Source organism: Takifugu flavidus, chromosome 14, assembly GCF_003711565.1.
Source record: "Takifugu flavidus isolate HTHZ2018 chromosome 14, ASM371156v2, whole genome shotgun sequence".
In the NCBI taxonomy this organism is placed as follows: Eukaryota; Metazoa; Chordata; class Actinopteri; order Tetraodontiformes; family Tetraodontidae; genus Takifugu; species Takifugu flavidus.
In genome coordinates this window covers 7,305,546-7,322,926 of record NC_079533.1, presented here as the reverse complement: position 1 = coordinate 7,322,926, position 17,381 = coordinate 7,305,546, and the positions used below count along the sequence as shown (strand labels likewise).

At 46.7% G+C, this 17,381-nt stretch overlaps 5 protein-coding genes across 7 annotated transcripts; 2 read left to right on the top strand and 3 right to left on the bottom strand.

Moving 5' to 3' along the window:
• Positions 1–27: 27 nt before the first annotated feature.
• Positions 28–4,665, bottom strand: alg9 (ALG9 alpha-1,2-mannosyltransferase). The gene is made up of 15 exons (XM_057054658.1): positions 4,478–4,665; positions 3,527–3,662; positions 3,322–3,456; positions 3,131–3,201; positions 2,956–3,044; positions 2,630–2,765; positions 2,478–2,565; positions 2,250–2,355; positions 1,851–1,973; positions 1,515–1,669; positions 1,290–1,419; positions 1,060–1,207; positions 856–985; positions 639–769; positions 28–550 (listed from the first exon to the last, which is right to left on the bottom strand). Exons 1-15 carry the CDS (start codon positions 4,615–4,617, stop codon positions 427–429), a joined length of 1,842 nt encoding a protein of 613 aa, XP_056910638.1. The 5' UTR covers positions 4,618–4,665; the 3' UTR covers positions 28–426.
• A 443-nt stretch (positions 4,666–5,108) lies between these two features.
• Positions 5,109–8,437, bottom strand: fdxacb1 (ferredoxin-fold anticodon binding domain containing 1). 2 transcript variants are annotated; one of them, XM_057054660.1, is made up of 5 exons: positions 8,231–8,437; positions 7,259–7,415; positions 6,775–6,978; positions 6,551–6,709; positions 5,109–6,475 (listed from the first exon to the last, which is right to left on the bottom strand). In XM_057054660.1, the coding sequence occupies exons 1-5, from the start codon at positions 8,247–8,249 to the stop codon at positions 5,347–5,349; spliced, it is 1,668 nt and encodes a 555-aa protein (XP_056910640.1). In that variant the 5' UTR covers positions 8,250–8,437; the 3' UTR covers positions 5,109–5,346. The 2 variants fall into 2 exon arrangements, with proteins under 2 accessions (XP_056910640.1, XP_056910639.1); XM_057054659.1 differs by having other exon boundaries at positions 7,943–8,436.
• An 18-nt stretch (positions 8,438–8,455) lies between these two features.
• Positions 8,456–12,062, top strand: si:dkey-71l1.1 (uncharacterized protein LOC569883 homolog). The gene is made up of 10 exons (XM_057054676.1): positions 8,456–8,800; positions 9,101–9,299; positions 9,441–9,508; positions 9,595–9,687; positions 9,776–9,877; positions 9,969–10,074; positions 10,283–10,405; positions 10,483–10,559; positions 10,640–10,742; positions 11,004–12,062. The coding sequence occupies exons 2-10, from the start codon at positions 9,116–9,118 to the stop codon at positions 11,141–11,143; spliced, it is 996 nt and encodes a 331-aa protein (XP_056910656.1). The 5' UTR covers positions 8,456–8,800; positions 9,101–9,115; the 3' UTR covers positions 11,144–12,062.
• A 97-nt stretch (positions 12,063–12,159) lies between these two features.
• On the bottom strand, positions 12,160–16,079 carry bicdl2 (BICD family like cargo adaptor 2). 2 transcript variants are annotated; one of them, XM_057054672.1, is made up of 11 exons: positions 15,930–16,079; positions 15,782–15,842; positions 14,978–15,415; positions 14,305–14,520; positions 14,060–14,176; positions 13,711–13,857; positions 13,478–13,624; positions 13,290–13,364; positions 12,960–13,042; positions 12,541–12,655; positions 12,160–12,473 (listed from the first exon to the last, which is right to left on the bottom strand). In XM_057054672.1, the coding sequence occupies exons 3-11, from the start codon at positions 15,221–15,223 to the stop codon at positions 12,306–12,308; spliced, it is 1,314 nt and encodes a 437-aa protein (XP_056910652.1). In that variant the 5' UTR covers positions 15,224–15,415; positions 15,782–15,842; positions 15,930–16,079; the 3' UTR covers positions 12,160–12,305. The 2 variants fall into 2 exon arrangements, with proteins under 2 accessions (XP_056910652.1, XP_056910651.1); XM_057054671.1 differs by having other exon boundaries at positions 15,731–15,842; positions 15,930–16,020.
• On the top strand, positions 15,823–17,329 carry mia (MIA SH3 domain containing). Its single transcript, XM_057054684.1, has 5 exons — positions 15,823–15,961; positions 16,421–16,648; positions 16,721–16,854; positions 16,941–17,051; positions 17,129–17,329. Exons 2-5 carry the CDS (start codon positions 16,531–16,533, stop codon positions 17,150–17,152), a joined length of 387 nt encoding a protein of 128 aa, XP_056910664.1. The 5' UTR covers positions 15,823–15,961; positions 16,421–16,530; the 3' UTR covers positions 17,153–17,329.
• The last annotated feature ends 52 nt before the right edge of the window (positions 17,330–17,381 follow it).

Sequence of the window (17,381 nt, the reverse complement as noted above, 5' to 3'; positions counted from 1 at the left end):
CACTGTCTCGAGAGAGAGCGCAGGCGGTCACAGTCAATCATGATTTTTATTAACATTTGATCATAAATTAATGCACCCATACTTCCATTCCTCACTCCCACACAAAAAAGTGCACGATAAGATACTGTTGAAATACAGACGAGCAGACACTACACAGTTTCTGAGATTATTCCAAACTCTATTCAGGCCACATACTTCCACAAAACTGGATGAGTGTGTGACATCAGTCCTGGGCCGACACGTGAGCGGCCCGTCAATCACGCCACGTCATGTCCTCTTCTCACGCACCGGAACAGCAGAGATAATGTCCTTAAAGGGTCTGGTCTTCACGTTCGTTGAGATGATTTACACACGCACACGCACGCCAGCTGTCTGAGGGACAGCAACCGATTGTTGTTCAGGTTTCGCTCTGAGGCCAAGCCCAGGTCAGCCGTGGGTCCGCTTGCGAGTCTGCTTTTGCCGCCGCGGTTTCAAGATGACATAGCGGCGGTACGTGGTGTGATGATCCGATATGAACGGGATATAGAACGCTCTGAGGAGGGGTGAGGACCTGGGAGATTAAAGTATTTCATTACAAGCCTGCATTCTCCTGTGACTTATATTGAATAACCTTTACATTACATCCTGCCAGTTAATACCTTGATGCTTGAAGGAACGGCTTATAGGCAATGATGCTCCACTCCTCTTTGTTGGCTGAGTAACGGGGCTCCAGGGGCGTCTCTTCCTCAGTGTCCAAGTCTACTAAATAGTGGCACTGCCGTAAATCCACCTGCCCGGGAGGGAAATCTCACCGTCACATGGATATTGCTCCAGCGTCTTTTGTTCAACAAGCACGTCCTCGTTAGAGCGACTCACGTATCTGGTTGGTTCCTCCAGATTCTGGTCATTCATGTGGGCCGGGATGTTCTGTGTGGCCAGAGGACCGGGGGCGTATGGCTGCGGCAGCTGCCCTTTAAACTCCGACTGAATGAAGTGCAACTGCCAGCTGGAGAGGGGGAAATCCAACAGTTAGCTGGAAATGAGTGGAAATTTGTGTCTGAAGAAACTCTGGATACACACTTGTGTGGCAGAAGGAAGCTGCTGGGGAATCTGTACCACTCTTTGCCCACACACACGCTGACAGGCCGGCCTTCTGGGAAAGAGTGAAGAGTGGGATCCTTGGCGATGCGATGGAATTCTGGGTAAAGGTCCAGAGGGGCGTGGTAGCCTACAGAAGCAGAGAACATGTTTGCTTTTGGAGGGTGTACGAACCACCGGCTGAAGTGACCAGTGTGTGTCCTGACACACACCTCTAAAGAGGGCGACAGAGCGGGACAGTGAGAGCACCGTGAAGACCACCACAGTGCCGAGAGCCAACCAGTTGGAGGAGACGGTGTAGTGTTCCAGACGATACCGCTGGAAGAGGAAATGGTAGCATTTCTGCAAAAAATGAAACATGGAAGAACTCATTTTACCAGCACAGTAAAAATCTAATAAACCAAATAAAGACTAACAATGCTGAATTTGTGTCACACCTGTAGTGAGGAGAGGGCTACTGCCCCACAGAGGCAGATGAGGGGATAGATGGGAAAGAGAAATCGCTCTTCTTTATGAGGTCTGGTGAAGAACACCAGCATCCACAGATACATGGGGGACAGAGTCAGCCAGTATGGACGCCCCAGGTTCTGCACTGAAGTGTGCACAGACATGAAACCATAATAAAGGGGGATTAAAGATGCTCTGTGAGAAATGAACTTTATTAAGGATAACATCGCCTCAGCTTTCGACCGATGTCTGAGTTTAAACTGCTGAGTGAAAACGGTAAAGTGGTCTATATTCTACGTACATGTGACTGAAACCCAAGCACTCACCATTGAACCTATGCAGGAGTGTTTCCATGAGCGCCGTGAGGGGCAGCGAAAACAGAGCCAATGCAAACACCAGGTTGAAGTTCAAAATTCCATTTACAAAGTAGAAATGCCATGGCTCTGTACCTTTAAAAAGAAGTGGCAATTATAGATGAAATATTGAGCAATGGTGTCGAAACACAGGTCCAAAGATCCTGCCAACACTGGGTCACTGTCTGACTCCCGGTCCTACGTCTGCTGAAGCACTGGCACACTTTTAGCTGTGGCTTTATGTTGGTGGGCCCCCTAGAGGTCAATTTAAAACGGTGCAGCAGCTCTAACCCTGACAACATCGTGTGTGATTCAGGCGTCCTAATACTGTCTTCAATTTGATAACAAATGTCTACATAATCAAAAACATACCATAAAGATCTGGTCCATGTGGCGTGAAAACATTATAAAGGAGAATATTAAGGGGAGCAATGACCAGTTTTCCATAAAAGTAGGAGTCCACAGCCACTAGTGGTACCTGTGGAGCACAAATAGGATAAAAAGGGTGGAAAATTACTTGCCTTGCTATTTAAAATGTAACAATATTTCACTTTTAAGCATTATATATATATATATATATATATATATATATACACTCACCAGCAGTAGAAGGAGGGCTAAAACTGACCAGAGGATAAAAGATTTCCACTGCCTCTTCAACACCAGCAGATCGATGGCAATCGGAACCCTGCAGGAGAAGAATATTGGATTCACTTCTGCTGAATATCTAAACATGCATTTAGGTCACCTACCCGACCAGAGCAGAGAACGGCCATCCAAGCAGGACGCCTGCAGCCACTCCCAGGATGGCCAACGGTGGCGAGTCCTGGAACCATCCCGTCATCGCGACCAACGTGGTGTACATGCAGAAGGAGGACGGCAAGAATGCTGAGAGGGAAGAAGAGCAGGATGGGGGAAAATAAAGGACTCATGAGAAAAACAACACGAACATGTGCGCACTTTTTATCCGGAGGACCTTTATGGAATTAAACTTCAAAAGAATAGGAAACATAAAGTGTTTCGGATGAAAGGTTCAGGGGCAATAAAGAGAATGGATTAGATATTAAATGTGACCAACCAGCAGAGGAGCAGAACATTCCTGTGCTCAGGACGAGGAACGCCAACATCAGACGGCCCACGTGTAATCCAAACTTCTTGCAAACCGCCCTGGGTCACAAATATGCACCAACTAATCAATTTTGCATCACTATAATTGGTAAAAAGACAAAGGTCAAAGCGCTTAGGGAACTCACTTGTAGAAATAAAGTTCACAGACGCAGCAGGCGAACGCTAAGACACATCGTACGAAGTAGAACACCAATACCTGCAACATCAGCACGATACAAGCCTTTAGGGTTTTTTACAGGGGGGGGGGGCATTTGTGTCTGCACACCCAGCAATTCAATCAGCAGCTCACAGCAAGTAGCAACGTTAATAAAGTTACCTTGTTTGTCTGTAGAACGTGTGCATGCAAACAGGCTGGAAGGGCGTGTAGCCATAAGTAAGCGTATGACCTGATGGCGTACAGAGGCGAATACTCCCACGTCTGCATCCCCGTGCCGTACAGCAAGTAGTGCATCTGTCAGGACAGTCAGCACAGCATTATTATGGGCTGTGAGTGAACAGATGACAGTGCTCACGGTACTCACAGGCTCCCAGTAGTTGAAGGTCTCATCGCAGTCAGAGATGTTGCTGAGCAGAGCTGCACAGAACCGTGCTGAGAGCAGGCATTTAAACGCAGTGGAACCTTCAGGAGCCCACACTTGACTTCCTCGACTAACTGACCTGTAGATCACAAGGAAAAGGTTGATCTCCTTGACTTTTTGTAGCTTTTCCTCAGTGAACACAGTTGTATCTAATTACTCTTATTATGACCAACAGCAGTCGTTTCATCTCTCAGTTCTGTTCTCGTTTTGTTACATTTTTCTTTTCTCATTCTCCATTTCACCACATTTTCTCTGCAACCATGAGAGAATGTCACATTATTTCGGGATAATGGGTCCAACCAGCTGTGTGCTTCTTTAGCGTAAATCAAGTCATTGGTGTGGAAACACTTCAGCAGTGTCGACTACAGAAATAATCCGCATTTGGACGTGTGTTTCTTTGCTTCACGCCCATCATCAGATTAGTAAGATTACTTGTCTCAAACTACAGATTAGCGCCGATCCTCGCGTTATGACACGTCATCTTATAAACTACCAAAACATTGGTGAATAGACCTCTGTGTACATTTCAACGCACTAATAAGGGGCCTATCAAAAACCTCTGTTGGGGTTGAAATGACCCGATGTTACCGCGCAGTGTCCAGTTTAAAGGGAATGAATGAACCTGAACAGGTAAAACCGATGGATTCACACCCAATATAAAGCTGCACTTTTAGATGCTAATGACAGACGTTATGTCCAAAACCAACGGAAGCATACTGCGTCTTAAGCGTTATACAGAATATGTTAAATACAGGTTTGGATGAAAACTTATTACACATTTCTCCGGTGAGTAGCTAGCTAGCGAGCTAGCTTCTCCTGCTGAAAGCGGTGCGCCAGGCGGCGCTGGTGATGGAGCACCGTCGCTGGTGTCTCCATTTTCTGGGTCGTACGTACTCTTGTCGAGGCTCTGCGTCTTTACTGTCATCGCCACCTTTTTCCTCTTTCTGTGGCCGGGCTTCGGAAGGGACGTTCAGGTTGTTTGCATCTTGCCTACTGCCTCGCCTGGTTCGCTGCCGGAGCGCCTTGGCCGCCATGGCTCCGAGTCTGTTCGTCACTCTTCGTTTATTTCCGTCAGTGATCGATTAAAGTCGGCGCTCGTAAAAAACTTACCGACCTTTTCAAGCTTTTTCCTTCGTCTTCTATTCGCCTGTTGTTTTTAATCGATACAAGTCATAAATACAAATTAATTAGAATATGCTATATAGCTTTTTAAAGATACATTAACCTATACGATAAATGTCTTGCAGAATGACATCTGGTTTAGATCCAGTTTGGCCCTTCACTGCTGTTAATATTGATTAAGACATGAAGGGATCCTCTGAGATGGTGCTACAGAGAGAAGGATTTCCTCAATTACTGCGGTAATAGGTGGAATCTGTGTTCTCAATTATTAGATACTCCAACCTGAAATCAGATGCTTTGTAAGTGTTGGTATTTAATTTAAAAGAAAAGTTACCTGTATTTTTCTTCCATTACCATATGGGTACAAGTTGGTTCTTTAACAAACACTAATATGCCACTGATGATTTAATTCATGGCCCCTTTATTATAAATTACTTAGCCGAATGCTTGTTCACACTTAAGACTTTCAGTACGGCACAAATTACAATAAATAACATGATTCATTAGGAAGGACAACTGAAACACAGTCACATTTGAGACACATACAACATGACAAAAATGCCTCATGTCCTGTAACCTTTCAGCAACAGTTTATAGCTTTGATTTTAGTTTCAAGATGAGGTCTAATGGCGGCGTTTCAGCTACCTGATGGTGACCTGCAAACGAGAGGCAAGCAAGGACTCCAGCTGTTTGTGGAACTGCAGCGCTTGGCTGTGTGACAGGGCGTGTGTGTGTGAGTGGTAGGTGAGTCTGTAGCAGTAGCTGGTCTGACTTAGTTCGGGGTGAGAAAACCTATCGATGAGTTTAACTCGCTCCACAGTGCCGTGGCTGGCCTCTCGGACCACTGCGTGGAACTCTTTTTCCTCGTACGTGGACGCCGTCCAGAAGCTGATGTCAAAGCTGATGTGCTCAGGGAACAGTGAGAATGGGTGGAAAGCTTCCCCAGGTGAGGGCCGCAGTGCAAACTGTTTCAAAAAGCGCGGGTCATGTGACCACAGCAGCCGCCAGTCTGGGAGTGAGAAGAGGACAACAGCGAGGAGGTCCAAATTTAGACAAGCTGTGATGCTGGTGTGATCACCATGGTTGCTTGCAAACAGGTTTCCGACTACACCCACGGGTTTCGCTGTCACATTCAGACCTCCCTCTTCTTTTACCAGAGAGACGCCGTAAGGACCGAGCAAAGACTCCAGCCTCTGTCCCAGCAGAGCGGTTGGGTTACATTCTGAGGGAACGATGCCCTTGAGGACAAGCTGGTGAAATGATGGCAGAGCCCAAAGGTTGACAGACACATTTCTAAAAACTAAGCCGCTCATACCAAACAAACTGGGAGCATGTTTACAGGTGTCGCTATGTCCCTCGTTTGAATGTCCTTCAATGGTTTTATCATTCTCCCCATGACTCGCTGCACTGTTAACACACTCTGCGTTTTTAGTGAAAAGCTCGTCTATTTGAGGGAGCAAAGATGGACGCAGCACATAAATGCCACTGTCCCCTTCAGATGCAGCGTCTGCCTGGTCTTTGCTCCTCGTCGGGTCCGCTTTATCCGAGCTACCGTCCTGTTTGTCCGCGCCCAGCTCTCTCTCAGCGGGACGGATCCGGTACCAGCGTGCGGCGTCGACACCATGGGGGCACGCCTGTAGCCGCTCGGCTGTGAGGAGGAAAGGAACGCTCTCCGTCACCATGTGGACCGCCCACTTCTCTGTCAGTCCTTTATGAAGAAAGTCTTGTACCAGTCTCACGGGGTGGACAGAATTAGCAGAGAGGAACCCTCTGACGGAACAGACAAAATGCGTTTATGGGATTGTTTCTGTTGCCGTCCAAGCGCATCAGTGTCTCGAACCGTACCTGAACATGAAATCACTGAGCTCGGCCGGCAGGTTGAACTCAACTTTCTGCCCGTCAACGGTCTCCTCGACTGTGAGCGTCTGAGCAGGAGTGTAAGGGAGGCTGCGAGTGAACACATGGACCAAAGCTTTCTCCACATGGAAGCCCTTATCCTGGCTCCTGTAAAACACCCCCCCACCAGCCGTCACATTGGTAAGCTTCCACCTGAGAACCGCAAGCCTCACCTGTAGCCGGTGCATTTGTAGCTCTGATACTTCTCGCTTTCAAAAGGACGGACGTCAGTGAGGATCAGGTGTGCCTCTGCTGCCATGGCAACCACCTGCCAGCTATTGTGCCACTCTCGCTTCGGCTGGTCTGCCGGTGTCCCGCCTTGCCCATTGCACAAGGAAACGTGAACTTCTCCGTCTTCAGCCAATACCTGAACACAACTGGAGGAATAAATTAGTGATTGTTACAGTTTCAACGAGTATAACATATTTAGGATATGTTTTTAAAATTAGTAGCTGTTACACACTGAAAATCAGTAACAGGGACAATGCAAAATAATTTTTCAGGTAGGTGTGAATCTGTTGGGTTATTAAATGTTAACAAACTGTTAAAAATGTTCGGCACAGTTGTCCTCAACCCAACGCTTTGTCAAAAATCTAAAAAAAACAAACAAGCAGGAATATTCATGGAAGAGATCTGTGTGACAAGATATCGTTGTACCTGAGGAAGAAGTTTTTGAGAAGATCTCTGTTCTTTTTGACGCCACTCTTTCTTCCACAGTGAGGGAAGTTAAAGACCACAAGGTCAAACAAAGGGTCTTGAAGACAAGCACATTCCCCCAGCCTTGTGCAGTCCACTCCGAATACCACTGCTCCACCTGGTCACACAATAAAAATAGCACTTTTATAGATGACAGTGCAGCACAATTACTCTTCAATACAGAATATCTGTAAAAACAGAATCACTAAGCGCTCCTTTCTCCGGGCAGGCTTATGGTCTCTGTTTGGACTCTGATTTGATGGTCAGTATTGATCGAATGCCTTCATAACACAGCTCAGTCTCATGTATTAGAGCAGGCAGCTACCTCCCTGAAGAAAAAGGCACAGACGTTGAGTGATTCTCTTGTTTCCCTGACCTAAATTCAAATCCTGCCTGTAAGACAGCGTATATTGGTATACCTAACACAAGCAAATACTGGTTCTGTGTCGCGATGTTGTTTTCCAGGTCTGGGATGAGATAACCTCCTCCGGTGCCACATTACTGCGGCTCTAATAACCCAGACCACTAGTTCTGCTGATCTATTTTTAAAATCTAGTTTTTGCGTGAATCCAGCCTTTATTGATAACGGAGCGCGTCGCAAAGAAAATGTGGCAACATTATTAGGTATAGAGCAATCACGCATACCGGAGCTGTTAATAATCTGGATGTTTTCTGCGGCCCCTTCATGCCGCAGCGCCTCCTCCTCGCTCTGCAGACAGGTGGCTGTTACGCGCGTCGCCGTTTCATTGTGTTGTTGGCTTAGAGAGGCAGAAAATGAGAAGTTCCCCTCCCCGACGAGCAATATCGACCCTGGCAAAGACATGTGCGATCCAAAGGCAAACGACAGGGAGCCAAAATAAACGAATTTTCACTGCATCGACGCGTCTGCATTTACCGTTTGGAGCCCCAAAGAATGAGTCGCACGGTGGTCACCTTTAAATTTCTCCATCATGGTCTACGACATTTGTGTCGGTTTGTTAACCTTTTTCTCCTGCCAATCATATAATGGGCAAAAGAAAGAAAATCTGTACTAATTGTAACGCGCTCTCCAAACCCGGGTTTATGTGCCTTGACAGTCCAAAAGACGAAAGCCGAACAATTTCACTTGTAGGACACAAGTGTCACACATACAGTAGTCCGACGAGAAACAATCTCACTATCCTCACTCGTTAGTTTAACTCCAGCTCAAAAATAGAAAATGTATCCCATTTCGAGATATATATTCACACGTTATTATTATTTGGATAACAACGATATTTTCAAGACGCAAATCGTCTCGGTTGGCTGAATCGAAACGCTACAGATTACGTTTTTGCGGTTTCATGAGGGACGCTTTTTCAGGGTGGCGCATCACATCTGGAAGAAGGAGGGCTCTGCGTGCAGCATCAGTACATCCCAGCATCAATTGTAGTTCGCTATTTTCAAATGGTTCACTTGTCAGTCTTTGTTATGTGCAATTTTCTTTTCCATTCGGGATTTTAAAGTGTGCCGGCCGCAACGAAAGTACGTATCAAAAACAAATTCGGCTTTGTAAGGGTTGTTCTCTATCGATGCTAAGGTCATGCTAGCTAACGGCTATGATGATAAAAACATTAGCTTTGCTTTGAAGCGACCCAAAAATTGGCCATTACAAAATTGAACTGTGGTTTAAACATACGACAAGACTTTTTAAAATAATAAGTGGGTTTAAATTGATTTATATCGTTATGCTTTCACTATAGGGTGTTGGTTTTGAATGGAACTGAATGTTTGCATAGATATTATTCTCATCATGAATCTCTTATATTCCTTTGTGTCTTCCAGAAAGTGTTTCCCCACATGGGAAGTGTTCTGGCATTATCCTCCAATCCTGGCCATCATAATTGGCCTTTTTCTTCCAACCAGTCCTCCTCTCGTTGGGACTCACACCCTGCTCACTGGGACAGTCCTCCGCGTTGGGAGAGGAGAGATGGACGCTTACCCAACCCAGGAAGCTTCCACTCTCTCCACAGGAGCTGTAAAGGTTTGTGTGACCACTTTTAGAGCGCACAAATTGGCAGTTTGTTATCACAGAGGCTGCAACATTTTTAAGTGTGAAATTTCAAGGTGTCATTTACTATTAATGTTGAATTTAATGTTTTACTTTATGTCTTCCCGTCCTTAGATGTCTTTCCACAACAAATTGAGGGCATCAAGATGATTGTTAATAAAACTTTAAGCAGCTTTTTCAAGGTGTCTTTTCCCAAATATCATCCCATTTCAAATGTGCTGTGTCAATCTCTTCTATTTCCATTTTAAACATGTTGCTTTGTCTCCAGGCCAGTCATATGCTGCATCTAAGTGCTGTCAGTCCTTCTTACTATAGATTCCATGTGGAGCATCTTCAGTCTGATGATTACAGCAAAGACAAGGTTGAACATGATATTCATCTGAAAATACCAACAACCACAATCATTTTTGTGACGATACGTTGCAGCTTAACCCTTCCACCCTCTTTAGGATGCTCCAGCGTTGATTGGTGAGATGGACTCGTCTGGTAGCCTGAACGCTCACGCTCTGCTGCATCTCACGGAGCGCGTACGAGCTAGAACAGTGTTCCAGGTGAGATTCTAACACACACTCTGACTCCATTCTCAGGGGCAGAATATGAAAGAGGTCTAACTAATTCTGATTATTACTGCTTGTGCTGTAGACCCAACAGTCCCAGTTTGTAACCTGGCAGTTTGAGACTGAGTACAGAGGAAGTGACTTTACTGCTGCAGTGACTGTAGCCAACCCAGATGTCCTCCGGGAGTCAGGTGAGTTATTGAGGAATGTGCATTCATATATTGACCCTCCAATAGTGAAACGGTGAATTACTAAAAAGATCGACTTGATTTTTGTGGTCTTTTAAAGATCGGGGATGCAATAGAATCATAGAAAAGAAGTCTTCATTGTTATTCATTGTGTTTTTCGTGTGTTATTTGTGTTATTCATTTGTGTATTTGCTGCATTGGTGCCGGGCAGTCATCCTTGTGGCACACTTCCTGCAGAGTGTGTCTTCTGGGTTGGTGTTAGGAGGGGAGTTGGTTTACCACCGGGGCCGAGCAGAGGAAGGAGGAATTCTCACTTTGGCAGGACAATACTCAAGTAATCATTCCTCAATGTTCCATAGATTTGCACGGTTGATTCTTTTTATTTCATTCTCTCTGTCTTTCCTTCGCCAGGACCAAACTGGGTAGCCACACTGAATGCTGGAAAAGGAGGTGCCCATGCCAGCTATTATCACCGAGCCAACAAGCAGGTAGTGAGGATAGTGACTGCTGTCCCACCGTCAGGAAGACATCAGAATCAGCATAGAAATGTTGGTCTTTTGTTCTCCAGATCCAGATAGGGGTTGAGTTCGAAGCCAGCACTCGCACACAGGAGACCACAACCTCATTTGGATACCAAATGGAACTTCCAGAGGCCAACATGGTATTTCGAGGTAGATTATCTGTACATATCTTACTGTAGTTTAGGCATCAATAGCGCCAAGGTCACGGGTTCAACCACTGTAGGGGCTCAGTCTGTAGGGGACTGGGCTTGGAGTCTGAGGTTCAACTGGACTAGAAGCAGAAGAGGGGACCCAACGTTGTCGGACTACTTTTGTGTAATCTGAATTCAAAGAGTTTCGAGGCATTTAAAACGTCCATTAGGGTCCTGCGTTCATGAGCAGTGGTCAAAAAACACTTTTGTCTTCGTCCAGGTATGATTAACAGTCGGTGCATCATAGGAGGGGTGTTGGAGAAGCGTCTGACCCCGCTCCCTGCCACGCTGATCATGGGAGCCTTTGTGAATCACCGTGGTGACAAGCTCCAGGTGGGGCTTGGCGTCACCGTGGGATGAGCCTCAGGACAGTTGAGCAGAGACCTGTTTCAGAGCTGAGTTGATTCATCCAGGTTACTCTAACAGCTTCAGTCAAGCCCCGAACGACACGATTGTCCCGGCTGGGTGTTCCGACCCAAACCGCCTCCTCGCAGTATTTCAAGTCTACCTCACAAAAATGAGGTCATGCTTTGTCTAGTTTAAACGGTTTTTAAGGGGAAAATAGAAGCTTCTGTTTCATTTGATCTAAAACCAGATTGCACATCACTTCCTGGGAAAACAATAGAAGAGATTTATTGCACTGAAAACAAAATCATGTTTTATACTATAACTAATCATTATATGATTATATATTCAGAGATATAGTGTTTTACCTGATTTTTCTGTCGAGCATTTTTAAAGGAGTCATTGTAAATTTTTTCTAATTAAAGGGGGAAATATTGGTCGATAGAAACTGGGATCCATGTTAGATTTGGCAATAAAACTGACTGGTTTGATATTCTGTAGGATTATGCTTAAAACAGCCCCAAACGCAGCTCATTAAATTGATCATTTCCCTTCATTATTCAGACTGCGTCCAAAGGCCAGAAATCATATGTGCGTATGATCAGGTGCACGTCCTTCTCTAAAGCGAGGGAGGTCCAACATGTGGACAAAAGGCTGCTTTTTACTGGAAGACAAAATGGTGCTGACCCGACAACTCCAGCTGAGCGACGCGAGAGTGGATCTGCACCGACCGTGCCGGGCCGCGACTGTACTGTATGTAAATGTAGGTAGATAATGAGCGTCGGCAGCCTGGACGCTTCTGGACGTGCTACATATTACTTGAGCAGTTTGCATATGTGTTATTACATATTTCATTATCTGATGTAAACAGAGGTGGCTGGAGGGAATGACTATCTTTTGGAACTTTAATTTAATAAAAATATTATTTATATCAGTTCCAGTTTGTGTTTTCATAATCTCCGCTTGTTCCCTTTCAGTGATAAGACAGTTATTAACATAGTTGTAACAAGTTGTAAAAGGGATACAATCACTTAGTGGTTTTAGAGTTTAATATAAAGTCCTGACCCAGTAAATTCATCTCTACATAAATATATCAAATCTGAGGCTGTAAACATGGGTAGCTGGTCTCAGACCAGCACAGGTTCAGGCCTGGTAAAACTGCTGCTGCTTGTCTTTGTCACTTGTCTTTGAAAAAGGAGAAGAATCCCTTCCCTGCCTCTCCCTTCACCTTCAGAGACTTGCTCCTCTGAAGACCTCCCGTCTTCTCCCTCTCCTCCTGCTTCTCCCTCTTCCTCTCCTCCTCCCTCTGCAGCACCTGTTGGTTGATCACCAAGCGCATGTCCTCCTGCAACACCACCCCAGGCCCAGTTACCAATAGGAAAAGATCGTTGTTTAACTGCGCTCGGTCCTACCTGCCAGGCCTCTAACTCTTGGGACAGCGCCACCTTGTGTTTGATGGTGTTGAGCAGCTGCTGCGTCAGAGACTCTTTCTCCTGACGCACCGTGGCCAGCTCGCTCTCCAAAGAGCTGCACGACAACACAGAGAACACATGCACGCTGATAAATGAGGAAAAAGTCTGTCATTTCCATACATGTAAATGATGACAATAAAGCTAATTTACACCTATGGAAATATTTTATTCAATTGCAATGATAATTTTAAAAAGAGAACGTCTACAGCAAGTCTTTCTACATTATTACTGTAAACTCTTGGAACGTGTGATTGCTCCAGTTATCTCTCACTCACACACACACACACACACACACACACACACACACACACACACACCAAACAGGTTTCTCTAGAGAATCGTTGTATTAATGAAGTCACCTGTAACTTGGCATCCCAGGACTGTTTCTAAATGGTTTTATCTCCTCGCTCAGGGCTTCAAGTTCTTCTTGCTGGGACTGCAGCTGCAATGTGTGAAATTCAAATTCAGATGAACGCGTATCAATGCAAAGTTCTGCGCGCTCGCATCAGCTCTGTAGGGCGCCTCTTCACCTACACGCTGTATGAACAATTCAGGCTAAAGACTGACATTCAACCTCACAGGAATTCTACGTTTACTGAGTTGAACACCAAAAATAATCTGGAGGGAAAATACATTTTGCTGTGGACAGTTCATATTCTAGATGTTTTAGGACAGAAGAGCAAACACACCTCCTCTTTGAGCAGCTGTATCTCCTTATCTTTGGCTTGTAGGACGGAGGAGTGAGCTAGAAGGGCTTCTTTAGCCTGGTTAGAAACAGAAAATATAGGATACAGGCATCTTTCTGAGTGTGTCTGTGTCTGTGTGTGTGTGTGTGTGGAGGGGGGGTTGTGTGTGTGTGTGGGAGTGTGTGTGAGACCTGTGACTGTTGAATTTCACTGAGGAGAGACAGAGGTTGTGCCTGCACGCCGTCCAGGATGCCGTCCTCTCCCATGTTCAGAGCCTTCTGCTGGAGGGTGTGATTCATGCTTCGCAGCTCAAACACCAGGCCCTGCTCCTGCTCTATCTACAGGTGAAACACGCGGCCAGAGCAGCGATGAGACGCGCAGGTGAGCGCCCCTGCTGCCCGGGATCCACCCATGCAATGCTCACCTCTGCTTCCTTCTCTCTCAGGGTGCTTTGCAGCTCTGACAGCCTCTCTCGGAGCTGCTCCCTTTCCCTGCGGAGGCGTTCGGCATCCTCCTCTGAAGCTCCCAGCTGCACCTCCATGTGCGAAAGACGCTCCAGTAAAACTCGGTTCTGCAAAGGATGTCCCATCACAACTACAATAACTTGAGGCTGTGACCTTCTAAACGTGCCTAATTGCTGTGATAAGGCACAAACCCATCCGTTATCTCGCCTTATTCACGAATTATTAAGCTTTTCCATGCTTTCATTCACAGAGATGTGTTTAGAAGTCTGCAGCGACGGCAGACCCCACTGAATTCATTGCAACAGGTACCTCTGCTTGTATGCCCTCCAACTGTTTGAAGTTAATATTGCGGCTGAATGAGGATTCTTCCATCTCGTCTCTGAGGGAGCGTAGCTCCGTCCTCAGGGAGTGCTCCAGCGTCACGGCCTGTGCGGATGGAAGACCAAGAGTTGAGACAAAACATTGTGCAAAGTCTGGTGTGGCTGTGACATCTGAACCTGCTCGGCTGCATTCCCCCCCCCCCCCCATCTGAGTGACGTCCTCTGCTTCATCACCTCTGAAAGCTGCTCCACCAGCCGCTGATTGTGGCTGGCGAGCTGGGTCAGCTGCCCGCTCTCATCTCTCCGCCGGTCGCGTCCCTGGCTGTGATGCCGCTCCAGCTCGGCCTTGGCCGCAGCTAAATCTGCGACCAGCTCGGCCTCCCTCTGCCCGGACTCCAGCTCGTTCACCTCCAGCTTCCTCAGGAGAACGTGCTTCTCCTGCTGTAAAGCCTGACACATCACAAAAGATGCTACTTTTAGACACACTGGCCTGAACACTTTGAATCATTTAAAGCTGAAGGTAAGAAAGGTTGTGATCTACGGACAACACTTTTATGTAACTTGCAGAGTTCAGGATTAGTGCTACACTCACGCTAACACCAGCTTAGACAAAAGTGGGATATCCCAATCCTCTATTTTTGATTACATCTCCAGCGCTTACTAGGTGAGAAGAGTAACCTCTCAACAACTCGGATGTCTTATTTAGGGCGTCCTGGAACGCTCTCTCGTTCTCTCAGCAGGTAGAGGTGCGCTAATTCAGTCACTCTTGATTAAATCTCCCCTGACCCCATGAGGAGAAAATGGGCCCCAATGGGGGTAAGAATAGTTATTGAGAATGTGTAATTGCTGTAATCCAAGACTGCTCCAGGAGCTCCATTAATAATCGCTGATTCGCAGTTTCTCGCACCTCCACCTGCCTCTTGCTCTGCTCCAGAGAGGCCGCCAGCTCCTCATTTTTCTCCAGGAGAGCCTGCCCCAGTTCTGCAGCCAGGATCAGGTCCGGGTCCAGCCCTCCCCCGCTGTCACAGTTGCCGGGGGATGATGTGGACTGAGGGCGCACAAAGGACAGGGACACAGATGAGGACGAGGACAGAGGAAAGAAGGAGTCCTCCAGGCTGGGGGAGGGGAGGCTGGTCTTCCTTGGAGTAAACATCCCAGACAGGCTCAGTCTGCAAACATCACAGCAGCAGCAGGTGGATGGGACGAAGGTTGAAGATCAGAACTTCCCCTTCCTTGACGGTCCGATCCAGAGCGGACGATTCACTTCCCATCCTCTGTTCTACTCATGGTGCATCTCTGTCGGCGCTCTCATCAGTCCCAAGTCCTCTTGCCTTCACAGATGCCTCTGAGGGTGAAACAAATACCCCAGTTAACTGTAAACCAGCACGTTCACTGGGAACTTCAGGATCGAAAAGATGACCTTAGTGAGTAGTTCTAGTTGTGTACAAGTAATACAATCCCATGTGGCCCTGGAGGGCGTCTTTTGTGCAACACTTCCTACTGTTACTCTGACCGAAATACCAGCTCAACTATTATCTCTGCTTCACTCCCCCTCCCTAAATTCCAAGAACACTGTGTCCCACTAATCATTTATACAAATACAACATTCTCGGCCAGTCCCATTTGATGTTTGCCGTATGAGGAAAAGACATGAAAACACCTTTGCATTGACTGTAGACTTTGATTGAAACATCAGCGTTCCCTGAGTCACCTGTCAGTGCCGCGGATTCCACTGAAACTCGCTGCTGATTCACGGCCCAACAACTTCAGTCCTGGAGAGAAACCTTTGAATTAAACTGATGTTTGGGAGACAAAAGAAATTACCGGACTGGAAAGGACAAAAATGGAGTTTGTCTTACCTGCGCGTTGCCAGCCGACTCATACCAAGCAGGTAAAGTCTTCCTGTTGGGTAGGTGTGTGTTAGTGTGAGTGTGTGTGTTTGCACAAGAGAGGTTCAGCTGGTTTCCCTGGCAGTGGAAACATACAGTATGTAAATACAGCCAGTGGCTCCACCTCTGGAGCCAGACAGGCCGCAGAGGGAGGAATCTGCCGTGGCAGGGTGGATGGTGAGCATCTGCCGTCAGATGCCTGCCGCTCTGACACCTAGTGGCCGTGGACAAGGCCACTAGGTGGATAAGGATCACAGAGGAGTGTGTTGCTGACCGGTAAATCTGGGCAGTGTGCCACAGCCGGACGGAGAAGGAGAGAGGGGAAAGGTCACAGCACAAGCAGGGCTCTGTCTAATCTGCCCCCTCCTCCTCGCTCCCCTCCTGCTCTGTTTACCTGCCTGAACAACCTGAAAGGACCCTTCTCTCTCGCTCTCTCTCTCTCTCTCTCTCTCTGTGTTTAGGGGCTGGGGGAGTAACAACAAGAGACCCCTGTTTGTCTTGGGGACAGCAAGCAGAGAAGAGACCTGTGAAAATCTTCTATCATCGGTTCTCCTGGTGCTCTCCCACAGACATGGCCTCCAAACTCTGGCTCGCTCTTTCCCTCTGGCTCCTGCTGTCGACCTGCGAAGGAGGGAAGCAGATGTCTAAACTTTCCACCAAGAAACTCTGCGCTGACGCCGACTGCAGCCGTGAGTAGAACCAAGTGTTTGTCCATTTCTGACCCAGAATGAGACGTAATCAAACCACGTTCTGCTCTGCAGACCCCATCTTGATAGCTCAAGCCCTGCAGGATTTTAACACTGCTGACTGCAGGTTCATCACCTTCAGACAGGGCCAGCTCATCTACGTTTATGCTATGCTGAAGGGCAGAGGGAACCTCTTCTGGGCCGGCACTGTATGTTCTTACACTGGATGATACAGTAAAAAGGATCCAAAGATGCGTTTGATAGCTCAGAGGTTTGTTCATACGTTCAATTGCAGGTGCAGGACTCTTATTATGGACAGCAGGAGGCTCGCATTGGACACTTTCCCAGCAGTGTAGTGAAGGAGGTCCTCCCGCTCATGCCAGCCGACACTGAAGTGAAGACCACGGTGAGCCAACACACCTGAACACCTTCTTAAGTCAAGCGTGGTGGCTTCTAATTACAGATCTTCCCTTTTAATTTCAGAACTGGGACTTCTACTGCAACTGAGACACACACACGCATCTTAAAAACATTTGGGATTAATGAGACCTACAAATGTAGTCAAAACATACTCAAATGTAAATCACATTAAATTTGCTTCTCTATCCCATCTGATGCACACGTAGGAAACAGATCATTTGATCTATGAACCTGATTCATAATTAAAATGATAGATATATTCTGGGTGTGTGGATGTCTATCCTGATATGAGTGGATTTAAACAGCATCCTCAACA

Bases quoted from the DNA above. Each gene is read 5' to 3' on its own strand.
- alg9 (XM_057054658.1), bottom strand. From the start codon at position 4,617: ATGGCGGCCAAGGCGCTCCGGCAGCGAACCAGGCGAGGCAGTAGGCAA. The intron at 3,663-4,477 runs GTACGTACGACC...TGTGATCTACAG, and splicing joins GACGCAGAGCCTCGACAAGA to GTCAGTTAGTCGAGGAAGTC. The intron at 2,766-2,955 runs GTTGGTCACATT...CTTCCCTCTCAG, and splicing joins AATGTTCTGCTCCTCTGCTG to CATTCTTGCCGTCCTCCTTC.
- fdxacb1 (XM_057054659.1), bottom strand. From the start codon at position 8,120: ATGTCTTTGCCAGGGTCGATATTGCTCGTCGGGGAGGGGAACTTCTCA. The intron at 6,710-6,774 runs GTGAGGCTTGCG...GGTGTTTTACAG, and splicing joins TACAAATGCACCGGCTACAG to GAGCCAGGATAAGGGCTTCC. The intron at 6,476-6,550 runs GTACGGTTCGAG...CTGTTCCGTCAG, and splicing joins CTCAGTGATTTCATGTTCAG to AGGGTTCCTCTCTGCTAATT.
- si:dkey-71l1.1 (XM_057054676.1), top strand. From the start codon at position 9,116: ATGGGAAGTGTTCTGGCATTATCCTCCAATCCTGGCCATCATAATTGG. The intron at 9,300-9,440 runs GTTTGTGTGACC...TCCCGTCCTTAG, and splicing joins TCTCCACAGGAGCTGTAAAG to ATGTCTTTCCACAACAAATT. The intron at 10,075-10,282 runs GTGAGTTATTGA...GGTGCCGGGCAG, and splicing joins AGATGTCCTCCGGGAGTCAG to TCATCCTTGTGGCACACTTC.
- bicdl2 (XM_057054672.1), bottom strand. From the start codon at position 15,223: ATGTTTACTCCAAGGAAGACCAGCCTCCCCTCCCCCAGCCTGGAGGAC. The intron at 13,625-13,710 runs GTGAGCATTGCA...TTTCACCTGTAG, and splicing joins TGAGAGAGAAGGAAGCAGAG to ATAGAGCAGGAGCAGGGCCT. The intron at 12,656-12,959 runs GTGACTTCATTA...GTTGTCGTGCAG, and splicing joins CCTGGGATGCCAAGTTACAG to CTCTTTGGAGAGCGAGCTGG.
- mia (XM_057054684.1), top strand. From the start codon at position 16,531: ATGGCCTCCAAACTCTGGCTCGCTCTTTCCCTCTGGCTCCTGCTGTCG. The intron at 16,855-16,940 runs GTATGTTCTTAC...GTTCAATTGCAG, and splicing joins ACCTCTTCTGGGCCGGCACT to GTGCAGGACTCTTATTATGG. The intron at 17,052-17,128 runs GTGAGCCAACAC...TTTTAATTTCAG, and splicing joins ACACTGAAGTGAAGACCACG to AACTGGGACTTCTACTGCAA.